This window comes from Drosophila gunungcola, unplaced genomic scaffold (genome assembly GCF_025200985.1).
Source record: "Drosophila gunungcola strain Sukarami unplaced genomic scaffold, Dgunungcola_SK_2 000001F, whole genome shotgun sequence".
NCBI lineage: Eukaryota > Metazoa > Arthropoda > Insecta > Diptera > Drosophilidae > Drosophila > Drosophila gunungcola.
The window spans coordinates 7,693,643-7,718,976 of NW_026453197.1; the positions used below are offsets into that span (position 1 = coordinate 7,693,643).

At 39.3% G+C, this 25,334-nt stretch overlaps 2 protein-coding genes across 3 annotated transcripts in view; both read right to left on the reverse strand.

The window, feature by feature from the left end:
* The window catches only part of LOC128261832 (chaoptin), a 42,738-nt gene extending 19,111 nt beyond the window's left edge, over nt 1-23,627 (reverse strand). The window contains exon 1 of one of the 2 annotated variants that reach the window (XM_052995722.1): nt 23,064-23,627. The gene's annotated coding sequence lies outside the window, so the exon portion shown is untranslated. The remainder of the gene's footprint in view (nt 1-23,063) is intronic. The other variant, XM_052995723.1, reaches the window with a different exon arrangement.
* A 924-nt stretch (nt 23,628-24,551) lies between these two features.
* Nucleotides 24,552-25,049, reverse strand: LOC128262468 (enhancer of split M1 protein). Its single transcript, XM_052996741.1, has 3 exons — nt 24,960-25,049; nt 24,743-24,904; nt 24,552-24,685 (listed from the first exon to the last, which is right to left on the reverse strand). Exons 1-3 carry the CDS (start codon nt 24,985-24,987, stop codon nt 24,630-24,632), a joined length of 246 nt encoding a protein of 81 aa, XP_052852701.1. The 5' UTR covers nt 24,988-25,049; the 3' UTR covers nt 24,552-24,629.
* Between the last annotated feature and the right edge of the window lie 285 nt (nt 25,050-25,334).

Consider the following 25,334-nt stretch of genomic DNA (forward strand, 5'->3'; position numbering starts at 1 on the left):
CACAGCCAAAGCGCCAAACGACAACGGAGCAAGTTTTTCGCCTAAAAGCCTGCGACAACTCATGCAAATGAGTCGCAGTCGTGTGACACAGTCCTTGTCCTCCCAGCCCCCACTTTTCATCCATTGCCATGCAATCTTTCATACACATGGAAATGCCTAGCCTTAAAAAGAAAAAATGCACCGTGAAAAACATTTTTCGATTCCTATTATTGAATTTGAACTCAGTATGACAGTTTCAAAGCCATGATTTGCCATTATAGAAAGTATTATTATTGATTAAAATTTAAAATATTTATAAATGGGCATTAATCAAAATTTTCTCTCTGCATGGATGAAAGCTAGAAGAAAGTGCGCAGCCACAACACGTAGAGGCCTCAACAGCCGCAGAGAAGTCGCATATAAAACATGTTTCATGTACGCTAGATGTGTGATGTTTATTTGACACGCCAAAGTATATAATAACAAATAAAAACTTTCGGCTCCGCCATGGAACCTTACCATACCAGACGAGTACGGGCCATTAGCACGATTGTTGAGCTTTAAGACTCCCGACGGTTTACCTTGAGTGTGCCAGTGTGTGTATGGGGATGTGGGGGTGTGGGGGTGTTGCTGTGTGGGTACCTGCGCACATTACGACCAACCATAAAACTAGGGGCCAAAAAAGTAACCGAGGACCCAGGCAGACTGGGACTCAATCCCAGCCCCGCTCCAATTCGCCTAAGTCTGTAAGTTATTTCCAGGCAGCCCGAGGCTTTGGATAATTCATATATATTTTATACATAATGAAATATGGCCAAAATATGTGATGTGGGGGGTCTTGATAACAGAAATTATACGGCTAAAGCCTCAGATTGGCTTCAAAAGAGAAAATCAAAGTCAGATGATGGAAAAAAAAATATGTAGAGGGTAGTCTAGACTTTTGAGGTTCCCTGAATAACCTTCAATTAAAAAATAATAAAATTTCGGTATTTCTTTGGAAGAAACTAAAAATTTCACTTAATGATTCAGATCATTCACGCTTAAAAGTCTATTTGCAATTGCCTTCCCGAACTAAAAAATTAAATTAACAGATTGTATAGAGTTTCATCACTATTAAAGTGTTTTCTGGTTTACGTTTCCGTGAGAATTTATAAATTTCCGTTTCCATCGAAGAAATGTTTAACTATAAAATTAATAAACGTAGAGACTGACTCGCAGCAAAACAATTCAAACGAAAGTGATAGAGAATTGAAAAAAGTATAACCAATTGAAATAAAAAAAATCCAAACTATATTTTTAAAAAAGAGTAAGGGGATTTTCTATTAATTTCGTACACATGATTGCTATTCAATATATATAGTGTATATATTGTTTTCCTAAAATATATAGCTTTCCTAATTTTTGATGAACATTTTTTTTGACGTATATTAACTATTTGATGAAACAATCAGATAAATATGCAATTTAGAGGGCATGGCTTCCTCCCATCAATCATCCGTTTCGATTTAATAAATATATTCTAATTTAATAAATCTAATCTTGCCTGGCAAATCGCCAACTGTTTACTTAATCTTCCGACTGTCATTTGCCATATGTACTTAATATAAAATTCCGACCAGGGCGGCAAGAGGGAAAACCAATCAGAAAAGCTTCAGTTTGCCGCCCTGCACTTTTGCTGATTGTTTTTCATTACGCTGATGGTGACAAATCGAAGGCTCTTTCTCCATCGCTTGGACCATGTAAAACAAATGATACATCACACAGTTGAGTGCGTATATATGTTGTATAGGTAGTATCAGCCTTTATGCACCTTCCGTACACACACATTCGAAATATCAGATGGGGCCAAAGTGGAAGAAGTCAGGATGTTGGATAACGGGCGGTGGAATAAAAACGAAAAAGATAAATATGTCGTAAAAGTTTTTTATTTGCGTTTTATTCATTTTTTTTTTCTGATACAGAAAATGACTAACTTGTTGGCTGACAGACAAGCAGCAAACAGGCAACGCTTTGGTCCAAGAAAAAACTGGTGGCCAGGGGTGAGTGGGGTGGGATTCTTTGGGGGCTAGAGACAGTCGAGAACGCCGTCTGTCACGCACACTCGCACCCTCCGCCCCTCCACCACACAGCCCCCTCAGCCCAGTTGGACCCAGCAGATGCGGGCGTTGCTTCCATCTGACCCTCAACCTTGTCGGACAAAACTTTTTAAAAACAAGAGAATAAAATTGTGAACAGGAATGAGTGGAAAGTCAGCAGAATCGTGGATACTCTTTGAAAAATAGCAAACAAATTTAGAGTGGTTTTTGGGAAAACCATGGATATTTTAATACATTTTTAAACAAAAACTTTGAAATTCAAAAATATCTTCCTAAAATATCATATCTAGTTAACTCCGTATACTTACTTTATACTCAACCTTACGAAATACAAAAATCTGAAAAATTAAAAGCATATCACGTAAATTTAAAGATTTTTTTAAACAAAATCTTTAAAAATCAATAGTTTTAGGCAAAACGGGGATATTTATGCATTCTTTTAAACAAAAGCTTCAAAAATAAAAAATATGCCTCATAAATATTACATCTTGTCAATACCGTATACTCACATTTATTAAAAACCTTACAAATCCCAAAAATCTTAAAAGTTAGGAGTGATTATATGCATACCAAGTATATTTAAAAACATTTTGTTAGCCAAAAACTAAAAAGATTAAAATATTCAAAAAATATAGATTTATTTCACTTCAATTTCAATAATTTCATGAGTTATATATTGTATAATAATTTTCATTTCGTTGGGATTTTTATTTGATTTTAGCCTTGTAGGGCTAAAAATGTTTTTTAATATATTACCTTATATATTTTTGTATTTCCTCAATCAGTTTATTTTCAGCTCATAACTCTTTTATGGGAAAATTCCCGTAAAACATCCGATACCCTTTGCCCACACTTTGACAACAGAACAGGCCAAAGAGCAAACTACACAATAAAGTGTGAATTCCCCGCAACCAGTGCCGCTATCGCTGAGGAATCCTTTGCTGCCATCATCTTCCTTTAAGCAGAAGGACGAATGCCCCGAAAAGGTCAACAGAGGGCGGGCTGGCGGTCTGACGGTCCGGCGGGTGGGCAGACCGCAAGTTTTTATTACGCATATAATGCCAGCGATTTGCCCGAAGAGTGAGGGCTCACAGAGAGGTCTGCATCATTTTTATACTTTTAATTTTTTATGCCGGTGACACAGTGACATGAAATGTCAACGAGCTGCAAAACAAACAGCAGAAGCAGCAGCAGCAGCAGTAGAATCAAGAAAGTCCTGGACGAGGACCAGGATAAATATGATGAGCGTCCGTTGGGGATGATGTCCTGCTAGTTGAAGCTGACGTCGACGTTGACGTCGACGCTGCCGTCGACTGCGCAGCGCAGCGTGAAAATATGCTGAAAAACGTAGCATACATTTGGGAGTCGTTGGCTCGCAGTTACTCCGCCCGTTTCGCTCGCTCTATCTCTGTCGAGAATTTGCGAGTTTGTGCGATAATAACATATGTAAGTTGCCTTCCCGCACACAGGGCATGCATATGTGAGCATGTCGGTTTTAAACTCAGCCCCATAAGCTGCTCCTGCTACCGCCACCGCCGCATCCGCCTAACGAAAATAAAAAGCCAAAATGGAAAAAAAAAATGATTTTAAAGCCGTCGCTCAGACGGGGATCAGAACTTTAAATGAACTTAACAAACTGTGAGCGTGTATTTAACGCAGCCAAACATGAAAAAGGTTCTTGGCTGCGCGATAACTTGGTACTGGGTTTGCCTGTGCCTGTGCCTGTGCCTTTACATATAGAAACGTGATCCGTATATATATATTATCCTCAAGATACACTAGAGTTAATCGGCGTCAAGTCAATTAAGGATACGGCAAAGTTTTGCCTCTCTCGTTGTGGCAGCAGTACTTAAGGTAAATGTATGGGTTATCATTATCCTTGCTGAGGGTACCATCAGTTTGCTAAGTTTATGGGATGTCAGAAAGAGGCATTTTATGAAACCCAATTTAATCCATTTAGGTATAACTGTTCATAGAACATATATCATTTATCTCTATTTGGGTAATTTAAGTGAGGACTCTCTACTTGATATATATTCTTTAGTCCTCATATCTTGCTCCCCAAAGCAAAGATGCTTCTAACAATTTTTCACCAAGTAGCCATCCATTCAACTAGTTTGGATTTGCTGGCAAAACGACTAAGGCCACTCCTTGGCCATATCTCACACCTTGACAGATGCAAAGCGATCCATCTTCGGCATTGAACCTGCACATATGCATTGGGTTTTATGAAACCATTAGCAGAACGGCGAAAACTTTAAGATACATTCATCTTGCGAGGCATTTTAAAAACGAATCTAGCCCCAAAAACGGTTTTGGTCGGAACCGATTGCTTGGCTATATAAATCACACTACCCAGCACATCGGCACAAACACACACACACACACACACACACACACACACACACACAAACAGACTCAGACAAACTGGCACAGTTTAGTCAGTTCATTGAAGTGTCGTTTATCGCTTTTGCTATTTTGGCAGCGCCTTTCCGTGAAACTGCTTTTGGTCATAAATATGCCAATTTGGCAGAGCGACCCTCACGCCCTCATGGCCTTAACAAGGTGATTCCCCGAGTTTCCAGCTAACCGAAAAACCAGCCAGCCAGCCAGTCAGTCAGTCAGTCAGTCAGTCAACCAGAGTCAGTCAGAACAATAAAAATAAAATTTATTACTCAAAGTTTATGGCATAGCAATAAATGTATCTTTTCTGCTGAGTACCCCAGTATCTGTATCCATAAATATGCACCCATTCGCACCTAAGTGCGGTGGGGTATTGCCACATGTGGCGCCCAAAGAGCCACCCACCACCCATCAGCCACCACGTTCAAATTATTATGTTGCCAGCCCCATTCCACACGGACTACCTACAACCCTTGATTCAAATCCCATAAAGTTGTCGAGTGGCTGTTGCTGTGATAGTTGCTACTGCTACTGCTACAGCTACTGCTGCTGCTGGCCGTTTTATGTTGGTCGGAGCTAGCTGTTCGGCAATTGCCGCATCATTAATCTTACTCACGGAAACGGCGCTTAGGTCAAAGTTTTGAGTTTGGGTAATTTATCTTCGACTTGCCGCAATTATGTGCCAGACGGAGGGAACGGTGGGAAAAGGTGGGCAGAAAAACTAGACAATTTCGCACCGTATGCTGACACCTTCGTTAATCCCAGTCCCGCTGGCAATCAACGACGCACCTGAACTTGAAACAGCATGACCAGAACTCTCAACTCATCTATGGGGAGATCCTCGACGCTCTCGAAAGGGTTGCTCTAATAATTCTTTGCCTAAATAATTCAGCAGCAATTTCGCGCCCGCGGCACTAAAATTAAATTGAAGTGTTTACGGAAAGCACATGAATTGCTTATGAACGACAAGCGCCAAACTATCCAAGGCCGTTAGAGGGGCGGTGGGCGGTGGGCAGTGGGCGTGGCTCGAAGCCTCAGGCGTGTCATGTTGTGTGGTGGGCGTGGTCGGGGCTACGATGTGTGGCGACGCTTTGGAAATACGTATTCCATGCTTATCAAGCAAATGACAGTGCACAATGGAAGTAGAAAGTACAGGGCGACAAACGAGTGATGACCAAGCAACCCCATCGTACAAGCACAGTGGCTAAAGGTGACATTAATACAATGAATGCCAACAGTTCGGAATTTTATGAAATATTACTAACTAGCCAGTAACCAGCCAGATAAAATATTAATAGCAACGTATTTTTACAAGAAGATAAGTTCAGTATATATTTTTTAAAAGGAGAACTTAAATTTTAACATTTTTAAATGTTCATTAGAGCAAATTTAAAACCAAGCCTTGCTCTCAGAAATAAACATATATATTCTCTGTTACAATTGCATTCTGCCTCAATAACAAGAAATAATAGTAAAGCCTTGTTAAATTCAATTTCAGACTTAAAACTTTGGCTTCACTTATCTTTCTATTTCTAGTCATACAACGTATATCATAAATAAGCACTTCTAAGGATTAATGTTTATTTCTTTGAGGAGGCTCCCTTTGGCATGGCTTTTATCCCCGATTTGGGCCACTGTTTCACTCCGTTGTTGTTATTCGCCGGGCACACAGCCGCACAATTAATTGCGTAAACAAAACGCGACGGACGGTCGGGCATGAGCATTGAATTATTCAAATCATCTATAATTACAGCTGGCAACTCGCTCGATTGCCTGCTCCTCGCACTCCATGCCACGCCCATCCTGCCATTCCGCCCAAAGCATTTATCAATTAAATGCGAACGCAGCAGCAAATCCAGCAATTGCAACAATAATATGTAGCATCAGCCACAATAACAACGATGGCAGTAGCAATGAGGCCTTTGCTGGGCCAGCAATTAAATCATTAAAAGTTTGTCATAAATAAAGTGAGGCACTTGACAATTATTAAAATGAATTACATGGAATTGGAAAAGAGAGGGGGAATGGGTGTAGAAGCCGAAATGATTGGGCCCAGAATCGATGGGTACGCAAAAAGGATTGACTAAGGGAAATGCCAAAACGATATATACGAACGAGCTTTTAAATTTATGCCCTGCCTTTATGGCTCTGTGTGAATGCCGACCTCTGGGTTTATGAAATGCCAAGCGGCTGTTTTCATTCTTATTTTTTCAACTGTTTAATCTCAATTACCAGTGCGAAATATGCAATAAATCTGTTATTGTTTGCTTTTATAACCGATATGCTGGGTATGCTGAGCTGCTTTAGAGATCCGGCATTATAGAGAAAAATGTGAAAAGTTGGGAATTAATTCAGTATCTACTGAAAAGAATGATTGCCTTATCAAAAAGCAAAATACAATCAGAAATCCCTTTACCGTTTTTATTTATCTATATTTTAATTGTTTAAAAATTGTATTTTGACCACTTTGTTCAAAATATTCCTAATGTCAATGTAAAGCTCGTTAAAGAAATTACTTTAGTAATAGATAGATAATTTAATACCAAATAGAAATCCGTGATACTTCTAATGGTTAAAAATTTAATTGTATTATTATTTAAATTATATATTTTTTTTGAACATGAGTAAATTTAAAACTTTTTTTTCCAATTTAAAAGCTTGAAATCCAACCTCAAGCTTGATTAATATTTTACATAAATCAATCTAAATGTAGGAATCAAAGTAAAAATTTTATTGCTTTTGAAGACCTTGCAATTAATATATCCACCAATGATTGCTGTCCTAAAAAGAAAACTCTTGAAAAACCAACAAGGGGTATAATATGATCGATCACTTAGGATTGTTTTGGATTTGTTGCTGCTGCATGTGTCGTTGTGTGTCAGCGGCGTTTTATGCCATTCTTTCAAGTGCCACCGACACAGTTGCTGCAAATGGCGGGTGTACCGCCATTCTTCTGCTCCCGATTGGCTACCTTACCCGAACCGCATTCCTCATCCCGCATCCTGCTAACGCTTTTTATTTTTGTTCCATGTATGGGAAGCAATAAAAACACAAATAATGGCAGCAAGCGGATAAAAAGAGGCAATGTGTGCAGGGAACTGCGAGGGAACATACGCAATTTGTGCTGCGTTTGGGGATTGTTGCTGGATTGTTACATTTCTGTTTTCGGCTTGTTGTTGCGTTTGGTTTATGCGCACTTTTTGTGCTCGGGTTTTGACCTTTTTTTATTTGCTTTTTTGTATGTTAGGCTGGATTTAAGCCTTTAAGCACATAATTTCAATTGCTCTACATAACACAAACGGGATTAATTTTGATTTTGACGTTCGGTTTGTGTGTTTGTTCGAAATCTGTGCTTTTGAGTGCAAATTACCCGGAGCCATTAATGCCGTACGCAGATTTTTGCCATGCACAGTTGAGTTTTTGGCAATCAAAATGCAAACGGAAGCTGGCAGGAAAATCCAAGACCAGAAATATGCTCAAACGCATCTCCACAACTCAAAGGATTAGTGAAAGCCTGGTCTTAAATTTCCGATTCACAATTTGAAAGGTAAAATGTTGCCTGAAGTAAAATATGTGCTTGTGTGGAAGTAAATGAGGTCATGACATTTTTTTTTAAACGTTTTTTAGCTGAGTGCAAAAGAAACAATGTGCAAAGTTTTAGTTTAACTTATATTTAAATTTTCAGGTTATATTTTTTTTGCGATGCTCAAATTGAATTGAAGCTGAGGGCCATTTAAACAAATTTATTAGAACGAATTAAAAACTGAAAGATTAAGTACACAAGTTATGTGCCTCAATTTTTGAACATATTTTAAAGCTTCTTCTTTCTTAATATTTAATCTTTTTTTCCTGTTTTTCAATTTGTTTCTTTATTATAGCCTTTAACAAATTTGTTTAATGCTATTTATTTAGAAATATGATTTCCCAAAATTTAGCTTCTGCAATATATTTATTACTTTAATATTGTTTGTAATTTATTTAATTGTCCACTGCCTTGACAAACTGTTTATTTTAGATAACTGAATTAATATAAATTTATCTGGACCTAATATGGGAAAATCCTTAATCCCATCTGCGGTTTTTCTGTCTCCTTGAATCATTTTCCACTTTAGCCGCAAAAGCAACTTTTGCTATACTTTTCTATTTATATAGCTACAAATACAGAGCAAGAAATCAGGTTAGCGACACTTAGCTAACTGAATGGCTTCATTAAGAAATTAAGGGCGACAAGGACGGAAAATTGTGGAAAATGGAGAAAACGAGAGGGAAAACCTTGGGTGTCCCAGTTAAAATTTATGAATTTGTGGCATGATTCTAGCTAATCACGTTGCTGCCATTACCCAAAATTATTTCACATATAAACCAGCGAATGGGAAAGAAAGGACAAACATTATTTAAATGTCTTAATGCGTTAAATTTACGAGTGCCAGCCATGTGAATGGCCACGCATAAACTACACGGCGTGTGTTCAGATGTGCGAGGCATGGGCGGGATATTCAAATTCGGTCAGGTGTATAATTAAATTGGATATTGTGAGCGCACGCACAGGCGAAATACTTGGGATTTGGAATATTTAAACAACTTGGCCCATCGTCGCCCTATTATGCCGGCCACTTGACCGCCACTTAGGACCTGGCCAAAAGGTCAAAAAGTGTAGAGCTTTCACTGGAATATCGAATACAATTGGACGGGGGAACCAGGGTTTAGCTCATCAGGTTCGCTGGCCTGGCTGTATATCGTTCTCTCCGATTCCCAAAAGACCATGTCAATGGCTCAGTCCCATCGTTCATTCATTCTTGGCCAATTTGACGGCCAGCCACCGACATTCCCGATGAAATGTGTGCCAATGACTCCCCGGGGATCGCAACCCCAGGGAAACACTCAAATGATATTCGGTACGAGTGCGTAGTTATAAACCTAATGAATGCATTAAAGTTGCAGGATGCGATGAATGTAAGCTCATTAGCGAGGACATTGTGATAATTTGATGGAAACGGAAATTGGACAATACTTCAGAATTGACCAGGTGGAATGTATCTATGATTATCTTATAACATTCGTTGGTAACCTTGTTTAGCTTATAAAGTTATAAAATATCAATTGCTAAAATTCTAAATCAATTATAATTATTATTTTTTAAAGATTTTTTTATAGTAGCCACAAGATTTATATTTAGATAAAACAATTATAGCTATTTATTGCTCTTTGCCCAAAAAATTATTCAATAAGAGCTAATTAATTTTAGAGTTTAGTCTAAAGCAACTATCAATTCATTATTTATGTGTGTGAGAAATATCAGAAACCCAAAATTGTTTACTAGTCGCAAATATTGATGAGTGAAAGCAAACCGCCTATTAAATTCTAGTCCCAATACATAATTTATGTGCGGATAGCCTGAAAGTAAGGAATTATTCTAATATTCCGTAAATATCTTTTGCTCTTAGCAAGTGAAACAAACTTCTAGGCTATTTGTTTTGGCAGAAGTGCACACATTGAGCCGGCAGTTAATTCGGGAGCTATCCAGCTTCTATATCCCCACATGCAAGTGAGTGTGTCACGTTGTGAGGTGCTCTTCTGATTAAATGCGAAAATTTAATTGCCTGACCAGCGACACGTGGCGTATAATTAATGACGTGAGTTCGAGATACTCGCAGCTCCACCGAAGACAACTGACAACGGAGCGAACTCAAACCGAACATCAAATGAATAAGTCATAAGGTTTTGGCTTCTCGGTGCGGTAACCGGGGATGGGAACATCCGTAGGACACAAATAAGCCATATCATTCGCATTTCGTGTATTGACTGGCAGTTAACATGGCTTGGCAAAAAGTTTGCAACGACTTGTGCAATTGTCCTCCGTGCATACCGATATCCCATCCCACCCCAATCCAAAGTACAATTGCAACTGTCATACGCACGCATTCCCCGGCGGGCAAGGGCAAAGGGGCAAGTTGTTGGCAGAAATTGAGGCGGAGAGTCCCCGTCCCCTCCGCACACATACTATATGTGTACATATCTATATATATATATATGCATTTGGCAACAATTTATAAGGGCAATACGTGCAGGGCATATGCCCGGCTTAGGTTAGACTTCCTGTCGAGGACAACTATGCGAGGTCCACGCGTGTGCATACCAATGTCCCGACCAACCACCGGGGGCAGTCCAAGGATCGGAGCGGACCAGTGCAGCAAACATTTCAAGAACGAGCAGTGAAAGGTGAGGAGAGGGAAGCAGGAACAGCAGCAAACAAGGCAGTCACTGAAAAACGAAAGGAACTGAGTGGCAACGGCTAGGAGCCACAAATACCCTTTCAAAAAGCGACACATAATTAATTCAATGCGCATAAAATACATAAATGTTTATCTTATAACATTTCATTTTCATTTTTAAGTTGACGTAAGCACAAAGTGATATATGTGTACAAGCCAGGCGGATTATATTGCATAACGATTTTATAATCCGTTTCCCTAATAAATCAGACAGGTGCTCTTAAATAAATTTATGGAAAGATAAGCAGGGGTTAGTTACTTCAAAATAACATAGTTAAACATTTAACGGTGAGTAATTTGAAAAACTTTTTAATCCCTAACCTTAATTCAAACACAAATTAAAAATAGTACATGATGATTTAAATAAAAATGGTCGAGATCTCGCTATGTTTATAAATCATTTTAAAAAGTAGTAACAACCATGCTGTAACCCTCGCAAAATATTAATTTAACTGATAATATACCTATAAAAAATATCAGACACATTTAATTATTTATTTTATTTGTTTATTTTTAACTTAATAACCATTTAATACCAACTCTAGGCACATTCCATGTCAAAGGGTATCGAAAAGGAAGTGGAAGTTACGAATAAAACTTATGCCGGAGGTGGTCCCTGAATTCAACTTTGAGTTTTTGAAATTGCTCGCACTGCGCCGTCATGTCTTTGGCCCTTCTAGCCCGATTTTCCCCTTGGCCCACACAGTGTTACCAATTCGATAATAAATATTACAAGCTAGACAACAAAAGAAGAAGAAAAAACACATATATATATATATATATATTTGTATATGTCTGCGTATTGAAAACGAATTCAACAAGAAAACGAGAAAGTTGCTTGCACAAAACGAGCGAAAAACAAATTAAATTCAGTTTGTCGTTCTCATTTTTTTTCCCCACTCTAAGTTTTTCCTCTGCAACACAAATTTTTTTTAGCAATTACGTAGCGGGGGGTTGGGAGGGTGGGGGAAAATGGAGGAAAATTGAGGAGGTGGAGGTAAAGGTGGAGGAGCGGATGAAGGCTGCACGAAGTCAACGATTTGCATAAGTTGGGCGTGGCATTGCTGGGGCGTTGTCGCATTGATTACAAGCGTGAAAATGAATTTCGATTATGCGATGAAGGCAAGGACGAGGGTTCGGATGGTTTGACAAAGTTTTCGTTGCTTTTTGCCAGGACTCATTGTCAGTCGCCTGGCGCCGCAAGGTATGTTATGATTTCAGCACAGCAATTGGTCGCCGGTTTGAGCTGATCACGTTGAATTCGCTTGGCTAGCCCAGCCACATGTAATTTGTGCAATGCATACGGAAATGTAATCAAAGGCAATGCTGAAATCTAGCACACACCATTTTCCATCGATAAATATCTGAGAGCTCAGAAAAAGCCAGTGCATATACTACATATGCGATTACACTTCGGGTGCCAAGGCCAATGATCAAATTTGGTTCGTTTATTTAGCCAATTTACTGCAGACTAGAAAACATGTTCGCATTCTGGCCAACGAGCAAAAATGTTTCATTCATTTTATTGATTTACCAGCAAAAAATGTTTCTCAAGTCCGAAAGTAAACATTTAAGAATAGACAAATTTAGTTGTTGACAAGGATTAATTAATATAAAGGAACTTAGTCTTGTGTAATTTATTAGACATTTTATTAAGATCTTTGTCTTACAATTTCTTTGTTACGTATTTTGTTACGTGTAATATTAATACTTTCTTTGACATCCAATGACAAACACTTAATAATTTGTAATAATCGATTTGTTTTAACATCACAAAGTCTTTTTGTTTCTCAAAGACTTTTTCAAGTTTTAAATTTAATTTAAACTTTAAGTGGATACAAATAATCATTAATAAGTATCCAATCTTGTTAAAAAGATATTTAAGATGAGAATCGTTTTTCATTTTTCACTCGTCATTGGAGAATCCACTTATGGTTTTTTCCCTTCATGGCATTATATATTTTTTGATCTATTCTTGTTGTTGCTGGACTCGCAGTCGTCTTGAAAAATGTACTTTTTATGCTTCATTACGTGGCGTCTTCCTGTTGTCAGTTTTTCTTTACATTTCGTTTAACATTTGTCACTTTTATAGCCGCATGTGTGTGAGTCTGTCAGTCCGAATGAGTGTGAGTGAGTGTGTTTGTGTGTGAAAATGCCTCGCAGCTGCCCATCTTCATTTTGGTATGTTTTTTCCTTTCCTTTCCGTTCCTTTCCTTTCCCTTTTTACGCTGTTGTGCCGCTCTAGTTGTTGTTGTTGATATTGTTGCTGTCGTTTCATCAACAGCTGCTGCTGCACAGACAAAAATGTACCATGCCTAAATCTAAACATAAACTTCAACTTTGAACTTTTAAAAAAATTAACAATTTCTTAAATCAAAACAATTAAATGCAATTTGATTGGTTAAATGAAAAGTTATATCTAGTTCTGTTACACATAAATTCTTCTTATAAAAAAAAATATTTTTGCACCCCAGAAATTAAAAATATACGATTTCATGCAAATGTTTGATTATATAGAAATAAATTTTATAAAATCATTATCATAAGAGTTTAAAAATAGATTCTAACAACAACTATTCAAAAAATTTTTTATATCTTAATTCAAAACAAATAATGCGATTTCGAATAGTAAGAATAAAAGTTCTTTAAAATAAATTTATCTAACCAACGATTTTTTCTACTTTCCTTTTAAAATGTTGCACCTTAATTTCTAAATGTTTGATTTCTTGAAAACTTGTTGCATTAGATTTAAAATAAAAAACAATATCATGAGAACTAGTTAGTATAGTTTAAAAAAAATCACAGTGACATTTTGGTATAGACAAAACTTAAAGTCTTTGGAATAAATATGGGTTTTTTTCTGTGTGGGTCTAGCAGAGAGAATCCCCAAACACTTTGGCCCAGCCTCTTTACAACTTGATTTAAGGTTCAGTGGATATGCCGCCATGTCGGCTCGCCCCTCGCCCCTCGCCTCTCGCTCTTACTAACACTCCCACTTGGCAGCTTCCCATCTTGCTTTCTCATGTGTTTGTCTCCTGACAAATGTCATGTTCAAATTGCAGACTGAACTTTTGACTTTTGACAACGACAGAGAATCAACGACGCGATTCCTTGATAGATATGAAGTGGATTTGCCAAGGAGTCAAGGTCGAACATAAATGAAGAGCAGCAATGAAGGCATAACCGTGTACAACAGACTTATCTTCAAAAAGTTGTTTCGATTTGTTGCAAAATCAATTAATTTATGTATTCATGGCAAACTATATTCACTTAAATAAATATTGAGTTTTAGGAGTAATCTAATTTCTAATTATTTCTCAGTTTGCACATATTTAAATTAGCATTTATAACTAACAGATTGGTTTTATTGCATTATTTGTCTTTAATTCTCAATTAATTTGCGAGCTTTATACATTTTTAATGTATGTAATCCGGTATGTTCATAATAAATATCTACTAATGGGCTGTTGGCGACAAATGTCTGGAACCAAATGTAAAACCTTTTGGTAATGCAAAACAGCTTAAAGCAATGTTCTTTATTTTAATGATTTAGATTTTCGACCAAAAATTAACACAAAATAGAAAATAGTAGTTCCTTTTGGATCTTTATATAAATAGTTTTGACCATTTTTTAGCTTTTAAGAAAACGTTTATTCTCTAAGCAGGTGGATTAATTTCCCAGTCGTTTAAAGGGTAGTAACCTGATCCATTTGCGTGCCACACTTGGTCCATTTGCCTTGATAAATACAATGATCTATCACCGGGTGTTCCGGAGGCAAAACCCTCGCCATTGGGGCTCAATCACATTAGCGTGTTAAACTACTTAACATGGTGAAAGACAACCTAACCTGTGTTCCGCCCCAGGAAGATTGTATGGGCATAATAACCAAACAGGGTCGTACAATAAGTGAAGGGGCGTGCCACATTACAACTGATTGAATTAATCAGCTTCATTATATGGCTACTATTTGGGGATTTAATGCATTTGCAGAGCATGTTTCAATTAGGCCACAGCCAAGGACTTTGACTCCCAGCCACATAAATTGTCGAACCGCATCGAATGGTATTGAATTGAACGGCACGGCTTGGAAAGGAATGTTTAATGTATACACGTGTATAAAGAAAAGAGCCTCAAGAGCTTGAACACGTGAATTTATGTGGCTACGTGCAGAGCATTTGCCAGTTTCAGAGAAGTTCTTTTGCCAAGAAGAAGCTCCCAGGAAAAAACTCCGACTGGTAGTAGACATATTTAATGACACCAAGAACAGTCGGCATAGGCCATTATTGGAATTGGTTGTCCGTTACAAAAGGTGAAAGTAAACAAAACTGACTAGCAAACAAAGGTGTAAACAAACGAACAAGTTAACAAAATATTTTCCCTTTTTCACAATCCACACATTTAGGCAAAACGCATATAGCATATTGCATATAGCATGTAATTTAAAGCAAACAGCTTGAGGTATGGATACAATCATATTTGCTTGGTAGTTTAATCAAAAAGTTTTCATTTCACATTTTGCGAATGAATCACCGAGGATTACAATTCAAATGATGATGATTTCGCAATCAATGTCCCAAAAGTGCCGAAGCCCCGACAGGTGACACGCTCACACAGAGCCCCAAACCCATACAAATTCAAATCTACAACATACTTGGCACAATGAGGAAGACAACAGTGGAAGATATATTACGTATACGTACACAGCCAGGCATCCTCACTTATCCCCCACATACACACGAATATTGTATTATTTTCAATAAGCAGGCGACATATTGATAACAAAGCATTGAAATATATACAAGCGTCCCTTTCCCCATCCCGCCGCCCCACTCCCCTGATTTCAATGGCTGAAAAATATTGAATATGTCCCGCCCGCCCACACAAAAGGAGATGACAAGAGGAGGTAGCATCGAAGCGCAAAGCATTTTGTGCCAAAAACGAAAAGAGAAATATTGTATGGTCATGTCATTGTATGGGTTATAAATGTATGCAGCGGGGGGCGAGGGATTAGAAGTTGAATTTCTATTATATGCTCCACTCTTAGGCGGGGATGATGCCACAATGATGATATGAGGGACCGCAAAACCAACAGGGTCGGAACGGGGAGAAGAATGGCCAAGAATCGGGCATTCAAAGCTGGCAAAGATAGGGAAAAGCATTTAAAAATGCCACACAGCACAAGATGCAAATGAGAATCGGTCTCTGCCTGCCGCTTCTGCTGGTGCATCTGCTTTCGCCACACATTCGAAAGTTAACACACGAGTATATGGTAAATGTATATCCCTGCAGGACCACACTCTCACTCAGAGTCAGTCAATCACTCCTGCTTCGATTACAGCAGAAGGAGTGACATTTTTTAGTTGCACCAACAGCAGAAAAAACCCGCAAAATGAATGAAAAGCCAAGATGGAAGAGGGAAAATCCAACTGCCAGCCCCCCCGGCCCCCCCTTTTTTAGCAGAGTCTGCTGCTGTCACATAATCCCCTTTTTCAATAAGATTTAAATTTGCATTTGACACATATTGGACCAGGACAGCCAAGCCAAAGACGAGGGCACCGACAACAGCCCAATCCTGGCCAACAAACCGAGGACGATGGTGATGGTGTCGACAACAACTCACAAGCACTGCGAATTGGAAGCAATATGCATGTACCTGCACATAAATATTTCCTCAAGCACCGGTGTGTGTTAGGAACTTTTGTGATATAAAAATTGACATAGCGAAGATTACATGACCCATAAATGTTTGCCTCCACGAATCGGTTGGAAAGCGTATGTAATCCCAAATTTATTGTACCAATTTCATGTTTTGGGAACCTTTTATTGTCAATCTTATCAATTGCCTAACCGTTTACATTAAAAGCGTATTTCTCGTTTGGTTTTCTGTTCCCTGCTCAAAAAAGTGAATTCCAAAGTGGTGTTTGATAATCAAAATATTTTTATTTCGCAAAAACACATTTCAAAATAGTCAATTATTAAACAGTTAATTTTAAATGGCTTTTGTTAAATTTAAATTGAGTTATTTATATCATATCCAAATTTGTTGGTGCACAATTTTCTAATACCTCATTTTAAGCCCCCCCATGTATCCACCCATAATTTATATTAGCTTTTGGACTATTATTTTAGTTGGCAAAAATAACGATGCATTGATTCCAAAATTATTCACCGCCGTTGAGCCAGTATTTAATATATTGTATCTCCGACCAAACAAAGGCGATAAATTTCCAAGACTGTTTTCAGTTCATGCACAAATATTGACTGCTTCTGTAGGCAAACCATAAGCAGATCTTAAATATTCCACTCTTTTCCGACCCGCACCGCATTACACACTAAAGCGAGCACATTAGCATAGGCTCCACAACAGAACATATATTTAACCTCGGCGCATGCATAACAGAGGAGAATGCACTGGCATTGCCAAGAATGGCATGGGCGTGCTTCGAAGGGGGATTCGTCGTGGGGACAGGTGACAGCTTTGGGAGAAACGAGGGACGAGAGACGTGGGGGGACGGGGCAAAAAAGAGGACGTCAGAGGTTGAAATAGTGCAAAAGGTAGTTTACAATAGAGGAAACTGCGCGTCATTAGCATAGCTAAGGGAATTGTTTTAGTTGGTTTCATTTCGTTTGGTGGGCTGGCTGGCTGACTGGCTGGCTGTTCTGGATTGGATGGCTTTAATGGTTTGGATGGTCGGTGAAACGGTTGGGTGTGGCACTGTGGCACTGGGAGGGGGGCGTTGACCAACATGGCTGACATGTTATGTGATTTGATTTGAATGCCCCCACTCTTTTCGCCACACACACCTCTCCCGTGCACTTCAGTGCATGCCTGGTCTGTGGCAATTGGGGGTAAGTACGATTTGGTTTGGAAACCTCATTAGTTTGACATTCCAATATGTCAGATTGCGGCTACTCGCCTCGCAACTGCGGCAAAACCAATAAAAGAGCTCCAGCGAATGGCGCGAGCATTGAAAGCATCAAAACAGTCGATAATTGTTACTTTCTAATCAATTATGAAGCTTTCATCTGAATCGTTTCATTACGTAAATGCATAATTATTGTTTCCGATTTATATCCAAAATATTTGGTTTTTTTATGCATTTAAAAAAGCAAATATATTAGAAAAATATTTCCTTTAAAAATATATGTCTTCAAGCAGTAAATCATCTTAATATTGCGGAATATTAGTTTCAAGAAGGATCTCTACTAAAAACAGTGTTTTATTTTAATACCTATATCTAAAGAACCTGATCACAAAATCAAAGTGACATACTAGCCCACATATTAAAGAGAATTTCATCTACAGTTGTTCAGTATTTATTAAAATCTTAAGTATTTTTTAACATGGAAAATATATTTCCCCAATCTTTAGCTCTAGCTATAACTATAGTTTTTTTAAATGTACCCCATGATTTTTTAAATTCGTTAAAGTTGCAAAACAATTATTTGTTTTATAAAATGCATGCCTGCATAAAAGCAACTGATTCACTTGTAATAAGCAGACATTAGATATAATTACTCTGCAGGCACACAACTCTCTTATCAGACTAACAATGCATAATGACGTATTATCATACTCCATTTACGCTCTATCTAATTGCATCCCATCTAGCATTTCAATTGCCGCTGCCGTTCTCTGTCAATAAGCTGCCAGTTTCTCAATGGCCAGGCATCCACTTACTCCTTCCGACATATGCTCATCCATTTATCATAGTCGCTATAGCGATTGTGTTGGATCCCCTTCGGGTTGGGGTTTGGGTTGCGTTTGAGTTTGGGGTTGGGGTTAGGGTTCAGTATCGTCCTTAGCTCGCTTCATTAAAAAGTAAGCCCTTTTAAATTGGCCCCTTTCCTCCAGCATCAACCATCCAACATCCAACGTAGTCAGCTTGCCATTCCACTTGCCATCCGGGCAACAACCAATTGACATTCATAGAAAGCAACGAGACTGCGTTCTTTTCTCCGTTTCACCATTTTTTCCATCGTATCTCCACTAGTTTGCTCCCCCCATATTCAATTTTTTTTTTTTTTTTTTCGGATCCTTCTCTTAAATCGTTTTGGCCTGTTCATCTTTTTCCCGACCGGGTGTGTGTGGGTGTGCGTGTGTGTTTGCCTTTCAATTTGCTGACTGCTGCGTGTGTGCCCAGTTAGAGAAACATAATCGGGCAATACTTTTCCAGCTATTTGCGTGGCAAATATTTTTGCGGAGCCCGGAGGAAAAGCAACGAGCCATCGAGGCGAAGGCAGCGACCGAATTGTCAAAGGGTTTTCCATTCTCCATTGGGTGTTTTCCATGCCAGGTTGTCCTGTCCTGTCCTGGCTCGTCCTGTCCTGTCCTGTCCTGGTTTTTGGTTTAGATTCCCGGCTTTGGGACTGTTTGTCATCAGCTCCATATCTGCCGGCCAATTTACATTTACGAGCCGGCAGCAGCGGCAGCAGCCGGGCAGCCGTCAAATATGTTAAATAACGAACTATTTTGCATTTTTATTTTATTTTTTCTCGCCCAGCTCATATTGAACATGGGGCGGAGGGCAAAAGGGTTTGGGTTTTACCCGGGGAATGCCTTGAACGCCGAGAATTTGTGTGCGGCTTTCAATGAGGAATGTGTTTCTGCTTTTGTGTCTGCGTTTGGTATCCTCCTACCCGGCCTGTTTACACAACCATGTCAATTTAAATCTATGTCAAAACACACGACTTAGTTGAGGTTTATTTATGTCGGTCTGGCCCCCCCTCGCCACCCCTTCTTCCCTCCTTTATGTACAATTCAATAAAAAAAAAAATATAAAGAAAAAAACTTGAAAGCGGTTTTTTCTACTTTTTTATTTGCATTTCCGAGTCACGTAAATGGATCTTCGGCACTATCTGGATAATATTCGATTTCCACACGTTTCCCTGCTTTTTTCAATGCCCTTCGCTTTGTGCCAATACCTTTTAAATTGGTTTGGCTGACAACGCCTCGCTCAATAAATATCTAATTTCCGTCGAATGTGTTCTCATACATTGTGAACGAATTAAAGTGGGAAGTGCTCATTTTTATTTGGACGCCCTACAAGTGGGGGCGTGGTCGGGCTTAAGCCCATCAAGCGTATGATTAGCGTCAATCAGTGAAATCGTGGACGTTTAATTAAAAATCAATCAGTTGCTGTGACATAAAAGCGAATGGCTCGATAAACAGTTTATGTAGCCAAAGTTTCGGATCCGTAGTAAAAGCGGCAACGCAATATTCTAAGGGAAAAGGGGCGTGGCCGGGGAGGCGATACATTGAAAAATGTTGTAGTGGACATCAATCATTTTGTTGCACGTCCTGGCTGGGCTCGGTTTCGTGTTAATCAGGAAAACACCCATAGCATGATCGATTGACTCACTATTTTGTGTGGCTAAGGTTAGGTCCCTGTAATTAGGGGTGGATTTGAAATTGTAGACGTCAGGAAATTGTCAGTGGATTGACTTTCAACTTGGAACATTTTGGGTTATGATGCGTAAGTCAAACAGTTTTGGAGTTTTCTTTATTGTTATTATTATTATATTGTTAGATATTTAGATTTTGTTTTGGAAAATTCATTTGTGTCATAAGTTTAATTCTGTGCATAATTATTTTCCTTAAACATTTTGTTTCTCATTACAAAATGTTTTATTTTTGCTATTCAAAGCTGATGTGTTTATTCAATAAATATTTATTAAATACATTGATTAAAAGCCAGTAGATGCCTACTTACTTGATATCCAAATCGTATTAATATTTAAAATTAAAATGACCATTTTTATAGCTTAAAGCGCTTATTTGATTTATTAAGCTCATTTCATTTGATTGCATAAATCATAAGCCGAACCGTAAGTCTATCAGTCAATCAGTGAGAAATGCCGTCAGGCTAGCAAATAATTTAATCGACAGCACGATACTGATATGCAGAATGGGTTCATAATGAGTTGATTAAAAGTTAGCGTAAACTTTCTACCAAGGACTGACCCCGGTCAAGGTAAATTAACTTCGAGTGCGAAGTGTATGAGTGGACCCTGTGTTTATGATTGCTTTCACGCCTGTCTGGTCATTAACCTAGGAACAACTTCGGCCCGAAAAAACACATTTGCGGTCGCCGCATCTTCCTTTTTTTTTTGTTTTTGCATTTTTATTAGTCCACAAATAAAACTTTTTGTGTTTGTCTATCCATGATGAGGGTTGGACAGGGGTTGGGGGGTGGCAAGGGGAAAGGACCGAGGTCCTAAAGCATAAACAGATCAATAAAACAAGAAGAAGCTTAAAAGCCGGGACGACAGCCACAAAACTAGCAAAGGAATCCCGGGCAAAACAGTCCAAGAAACAAGACCAGCGGCAACTGGCGCAGTTCCCATGCAAATTTCAACAGACCTACACGACACCCCCTCAGCTCAGAGACCCCGAAACACCCCAAGAACACCCCATAGAACCCACAGAGGCACCTCGAGGACGACACTCTCCTCGCCATTAACTGTTGCCCGTCCATTTGTTTGTACAAATAATGTGTAAGCAGGCATATTTTTGTCAACGAGGCTAATTTCTGTCACAGATTTACGTGACAATGGCCCAGGCAAGAAGCCAGAGCGCTGAAAACGCTCGCAAAGCCAAAGAAATCAGCAACAACACGCATACACGGAATAAAAACACAACAATTACAAAACAGGTTTCATCAAAGGGGATGGATGGCTAGATGGTTGTGTGGATGGTTGGGTGGTAAGTGGGTAGTGGGTAGTGGGTGGTCCAAGTCTGGCAGTTTTTGGTCGAAATATTTTCGTTTCTTGTGCTGTCAGTGAGGCTCTTCGTCGTCGCCGTTTTGCGGGCAGTCCGTAAAAGCCATAAAAAGAAATATACCAGCAGTGGCAGGGCAAAAAAAAAAAAAAAAAAAAAAAAACAAGAGGCCCAAAACAAAACTGAGCCGTGAAGAATCAGCGTCGAAAAAAAAACTGGGTTAGCTTGGGTACTCCACCCACACCCCCACCATACCCCATACCCCATACGCCATACCCCGTGCCATTGTTGTTCTTCGTTGTTTCGTTGTTTCATTTTTTTTTTTTTTTTTAGCACCTATGCACTGTTTTTGCTCTTTCTGAACGATGCGCCCTGCTCCTGTCCGTCTTGGTTATTGTTGTCCAAGAAACTCAATGGGTGACACATATGCAGTAAGCACTCCTCCTCAAGCCACCCACTCGCAAACTCACCAAAAGTTGCCCAGATTTCACTGGGTCGTTCTACTTTTTCTTGGCTGCATCTTGAAGAGCAAACAATCGGATTGAAGGGAGTTGTTTATGGGAAAAGTTTCGACTTTCTAAGAAATTCGTCTGCTCAAGAGCCCGTGCTTTAAAGCATCTCTATTGGAATCTCAATTCAGAAAGATAATGGTAACTATTGCAAACACGAGTAAATTTAAAAGTAGTCAATTATAAGCAATTGATTAAGAAAAAAAACCAAACTTTTTCTTTAGCTACAGCACGAATTTAATCATAGTTTACCAATTATATATTGATTTTATTAATTTTAAAAATTCTATATGTACCATTTAATATTTGATGAAATATTTTTATTTGCCATTTGTATAATTTTTCATAAATTTATAAATTGATGTATGCGACTTTGCAGTTCAGAAGTCTGCACATGTAAGCTGGATTCCTGCAACTGATACTCATTTAATTAAACAAGTTTTAAGCTGAACCAACTCATTTTTAGACATAGTGATTGTTTGCCGAATAGCTGATAAATTATAAACAGCTTTCGAGAACACAACTATTGTTATGGCCAGGCAGCGTTGCCCTTGTCTGCTTAATGAAAATGGAAGCCGGAATCCACTGTGATTGAGTTTTCACCCAGTTGCTTGGGGGGCAATGCAAATACCCAGGGAAAATTTCTGAATGGACCACGAAAACAGGAAAGCAGCAGAATGCATTGAGTCGGTGATGGACGTCAATATGTTTGCCACATTTAATTGGGAGTGTGGATTGAAGTGTCCACCACCCACTTGCCACTTCCCACTTGCCACCCATCCCCCGACGAGGTTGTTTATTGGCTGACAAGTGCTGCACATCCGGGCTGCGTTTGCGGAAATGAGCAAATGACTAATGACTGACCAGAGCGAAGGCACCCGAGGCGGCAAGTGACCCTTGCCCCGCACTTTGCTCGCTTTTCTGCTCTCTGTTTCTTGTTTCTTGTTTACTGTGCGCTTCAATTAAAGCATCTTGCAGGAAATTGAACTTTTAGTCAAGTGGCCAACGAGTGGGTGGTGGTGGTTGGTGGGTGGTGGGTGGTGGGTGGTGCTTTCAAGACTGCCTCATCAATCTGTTACGTACTTGACTTGTGGGTGGCGGTTCGTGGGTCGACGGCTTTTCACGGCTTGAAAAGCGTATCCGTATCCAGCAGTTGTTGCATGTGCCCAGCTAACTTTTCTCCGTTTGCTTTCGCCTTTGCAGCCACTTGAGTTTTGATTACCGATCACTTCACTACGCAATCACCGCTTGATTATTTTTCATTTCATAGGCACTGAGATCTGAGATCTCTCGATGACAATAATATTTGTGGGCCCTTTGAAGCCTATCCATATTTTGTGGTCATCATTTTTCGCGATTTAAGCTGACCGGCTGAGTACGAGATGTTGCCGCTTTCCGGCCGCGCACCAGCAGCAACATGAATACGGCTATGCCACAAGCACACACACCACTCCAATGCACTCCACTCGCAGGCGGTTGAATGCGATGCTAACGCGCCAAATAACCAACGTGCACTGGCACATCCGTGCCACATTATGCGCATTTTATGGCACGTTGGCGACCTCGACACTCGCTTCGTATTTTAGATCACACGACAGCGGCGACGGCACGCGAGCAACATGCAACATACGGAAATTGTTGTCCTAGGCGCAACAGACCCAAAAACCAAATACCAGAAGCCCCGAAGCCAGATGATACGACCCATGTCGTGGCACTAAACACGCGAAGAATCCCCGATTCCCAGAGAATCTGAGCATGCGCCGTGCCTGAGTCGACATTAATTTGCCACCTGGCAATGCTTCGAAATTTCGAAGTGGAATTCTACACTGGACAGTGATTTGATGGCGATGGGGAAAGATGAAGATGAATGGGAATGATGGGGGGCAGGAGGGTAAGGGGGCAAGGAAGGTTGACCGGCCGGATTCAAGTTCAGTTTGCCCTTTGACCGCAAAATACCGGCTGCCAGCTAATAAACTCCCGTCAGTGGCAACCAAATTTGTTCTTCAAATTTATTGTGGAACATTCTTCCCGACTAGCCCGAAAACTAAGACTGATAAATGGCCACGCACACTGGCAATTTGCAAGTTCCTGCCAGTTTTGAGAGCACTCAGCTAACCCCAAAAGTTTTCCATGCCGCCCGCTCGTTGCGGCTCCTTTTGCTGTTTTTAATATACAATATTAGCCGGTAGTGATGTTTCAATTAATTTTTAAGGTGCTCCCCCAGCTCTAATCGAAAAAGGAGCAAGGATATAGATGGTATGGTAGATTTAAGATGCAGCAAGGGGGGGCTGGGAAAGTGGGGGTGGGAAAGTGGGGGTGAAGGCAGAACCGCATGCTAAGATATGATGGCAGACGCCAAGCAGGATGAATAAATGGCTTGGATGCAAAGTTTAAATTTTTCATAGTTGGGTGGCTCGGTTGTTCTGCTCTTATTGGGGTTTTTTTTTTTTGGAAGTGGGATATCTAAATCTTCCTCAACTTTGTCTTCTTGTGGTTTCCATTGGTCAAACTGGGAGCAATCGCACTTTTAGCTGTGGCAGTGGATTATTAATTCAATTTGAAGCCCTCTATTTCTGGCCAAGATATATTTTTTTTATTTGTAATGTATTGTATTTATAAAATCATAAAAGAATATATGTTTTCAATCTGCTAATTACACAATGTGACACCTTCCTCGCAAAATCCCGCATCGGTTTTTATGAATGCTAAAATTGAAGTAATACTGAGGATTCCTAATGTACTATATGTAAGAAACAACTCACGGGGAAGTTTGTTCATCCTTCGGCGGCACTTCTCGTTCTCAAGTCCACAGGCGCTGGATCCCTCGTAGTAACATTTTCCATCGTAGTTGCATGTTGGCAATATGCACGGCCCACAAGGCCTATTGCAATTTTGGCTCCATCCAGAACCCACTAGTATTAAACCTAATAGGAATATCCAATAAGTGTTAAACGCGGCAAGTCACCATTAATGGCTCACCCAGGAGTACATTAATATATATCTTCATATTTGAAGCAGCTACTTGAAACTAATTTTTTATAAGGACCAAATAAAAGAGTTGAAAAGGGCGATTAGTTAAGGTCTAATGCAAATCAAAAGCATATCAAACTAATTTTAATATCTAAATTATATACAAAGGGGTAACGAATCAAAAATGTGTTTTGTTGAGAGCAACCAACTATGACAAAACGACTCATTTGTCTCTAAAGTCTATATATGAGTATTTTAAGTTTGAATACTGTGAAAAATAATCGGTTAGTTTTATATTATTTGTGTGGGTATCTACACTGATAAAAAATGAAATAGTCACAATAATATCGGACTATTTTATTTAAGTTTTGTACGCCTTATTTA

Excerpts from the sequence above, each read along its gene's own strand:
- LOC128262468 (XM_052996741.1), bottom strand. The coding sequence starts at position 24,987 with ATGAAGATATATATTAATGTACTCCTGG. Across the intron at positions 24,905-24,959 it reads ATATATTAATGTACTCCTGG|GTTTAATACTAGTGGGTTCT; the intron begins GTGAGCCATTAA and ends TATTCCTATTAG. Across the intron at positions 24,686-24,742 it reads AAGGATGAACAAACTTCCCC|CATTCATAAAAACCGATGCG; the intron begins GTGAGTTGTTTC and ends CTTCAATTTTAG.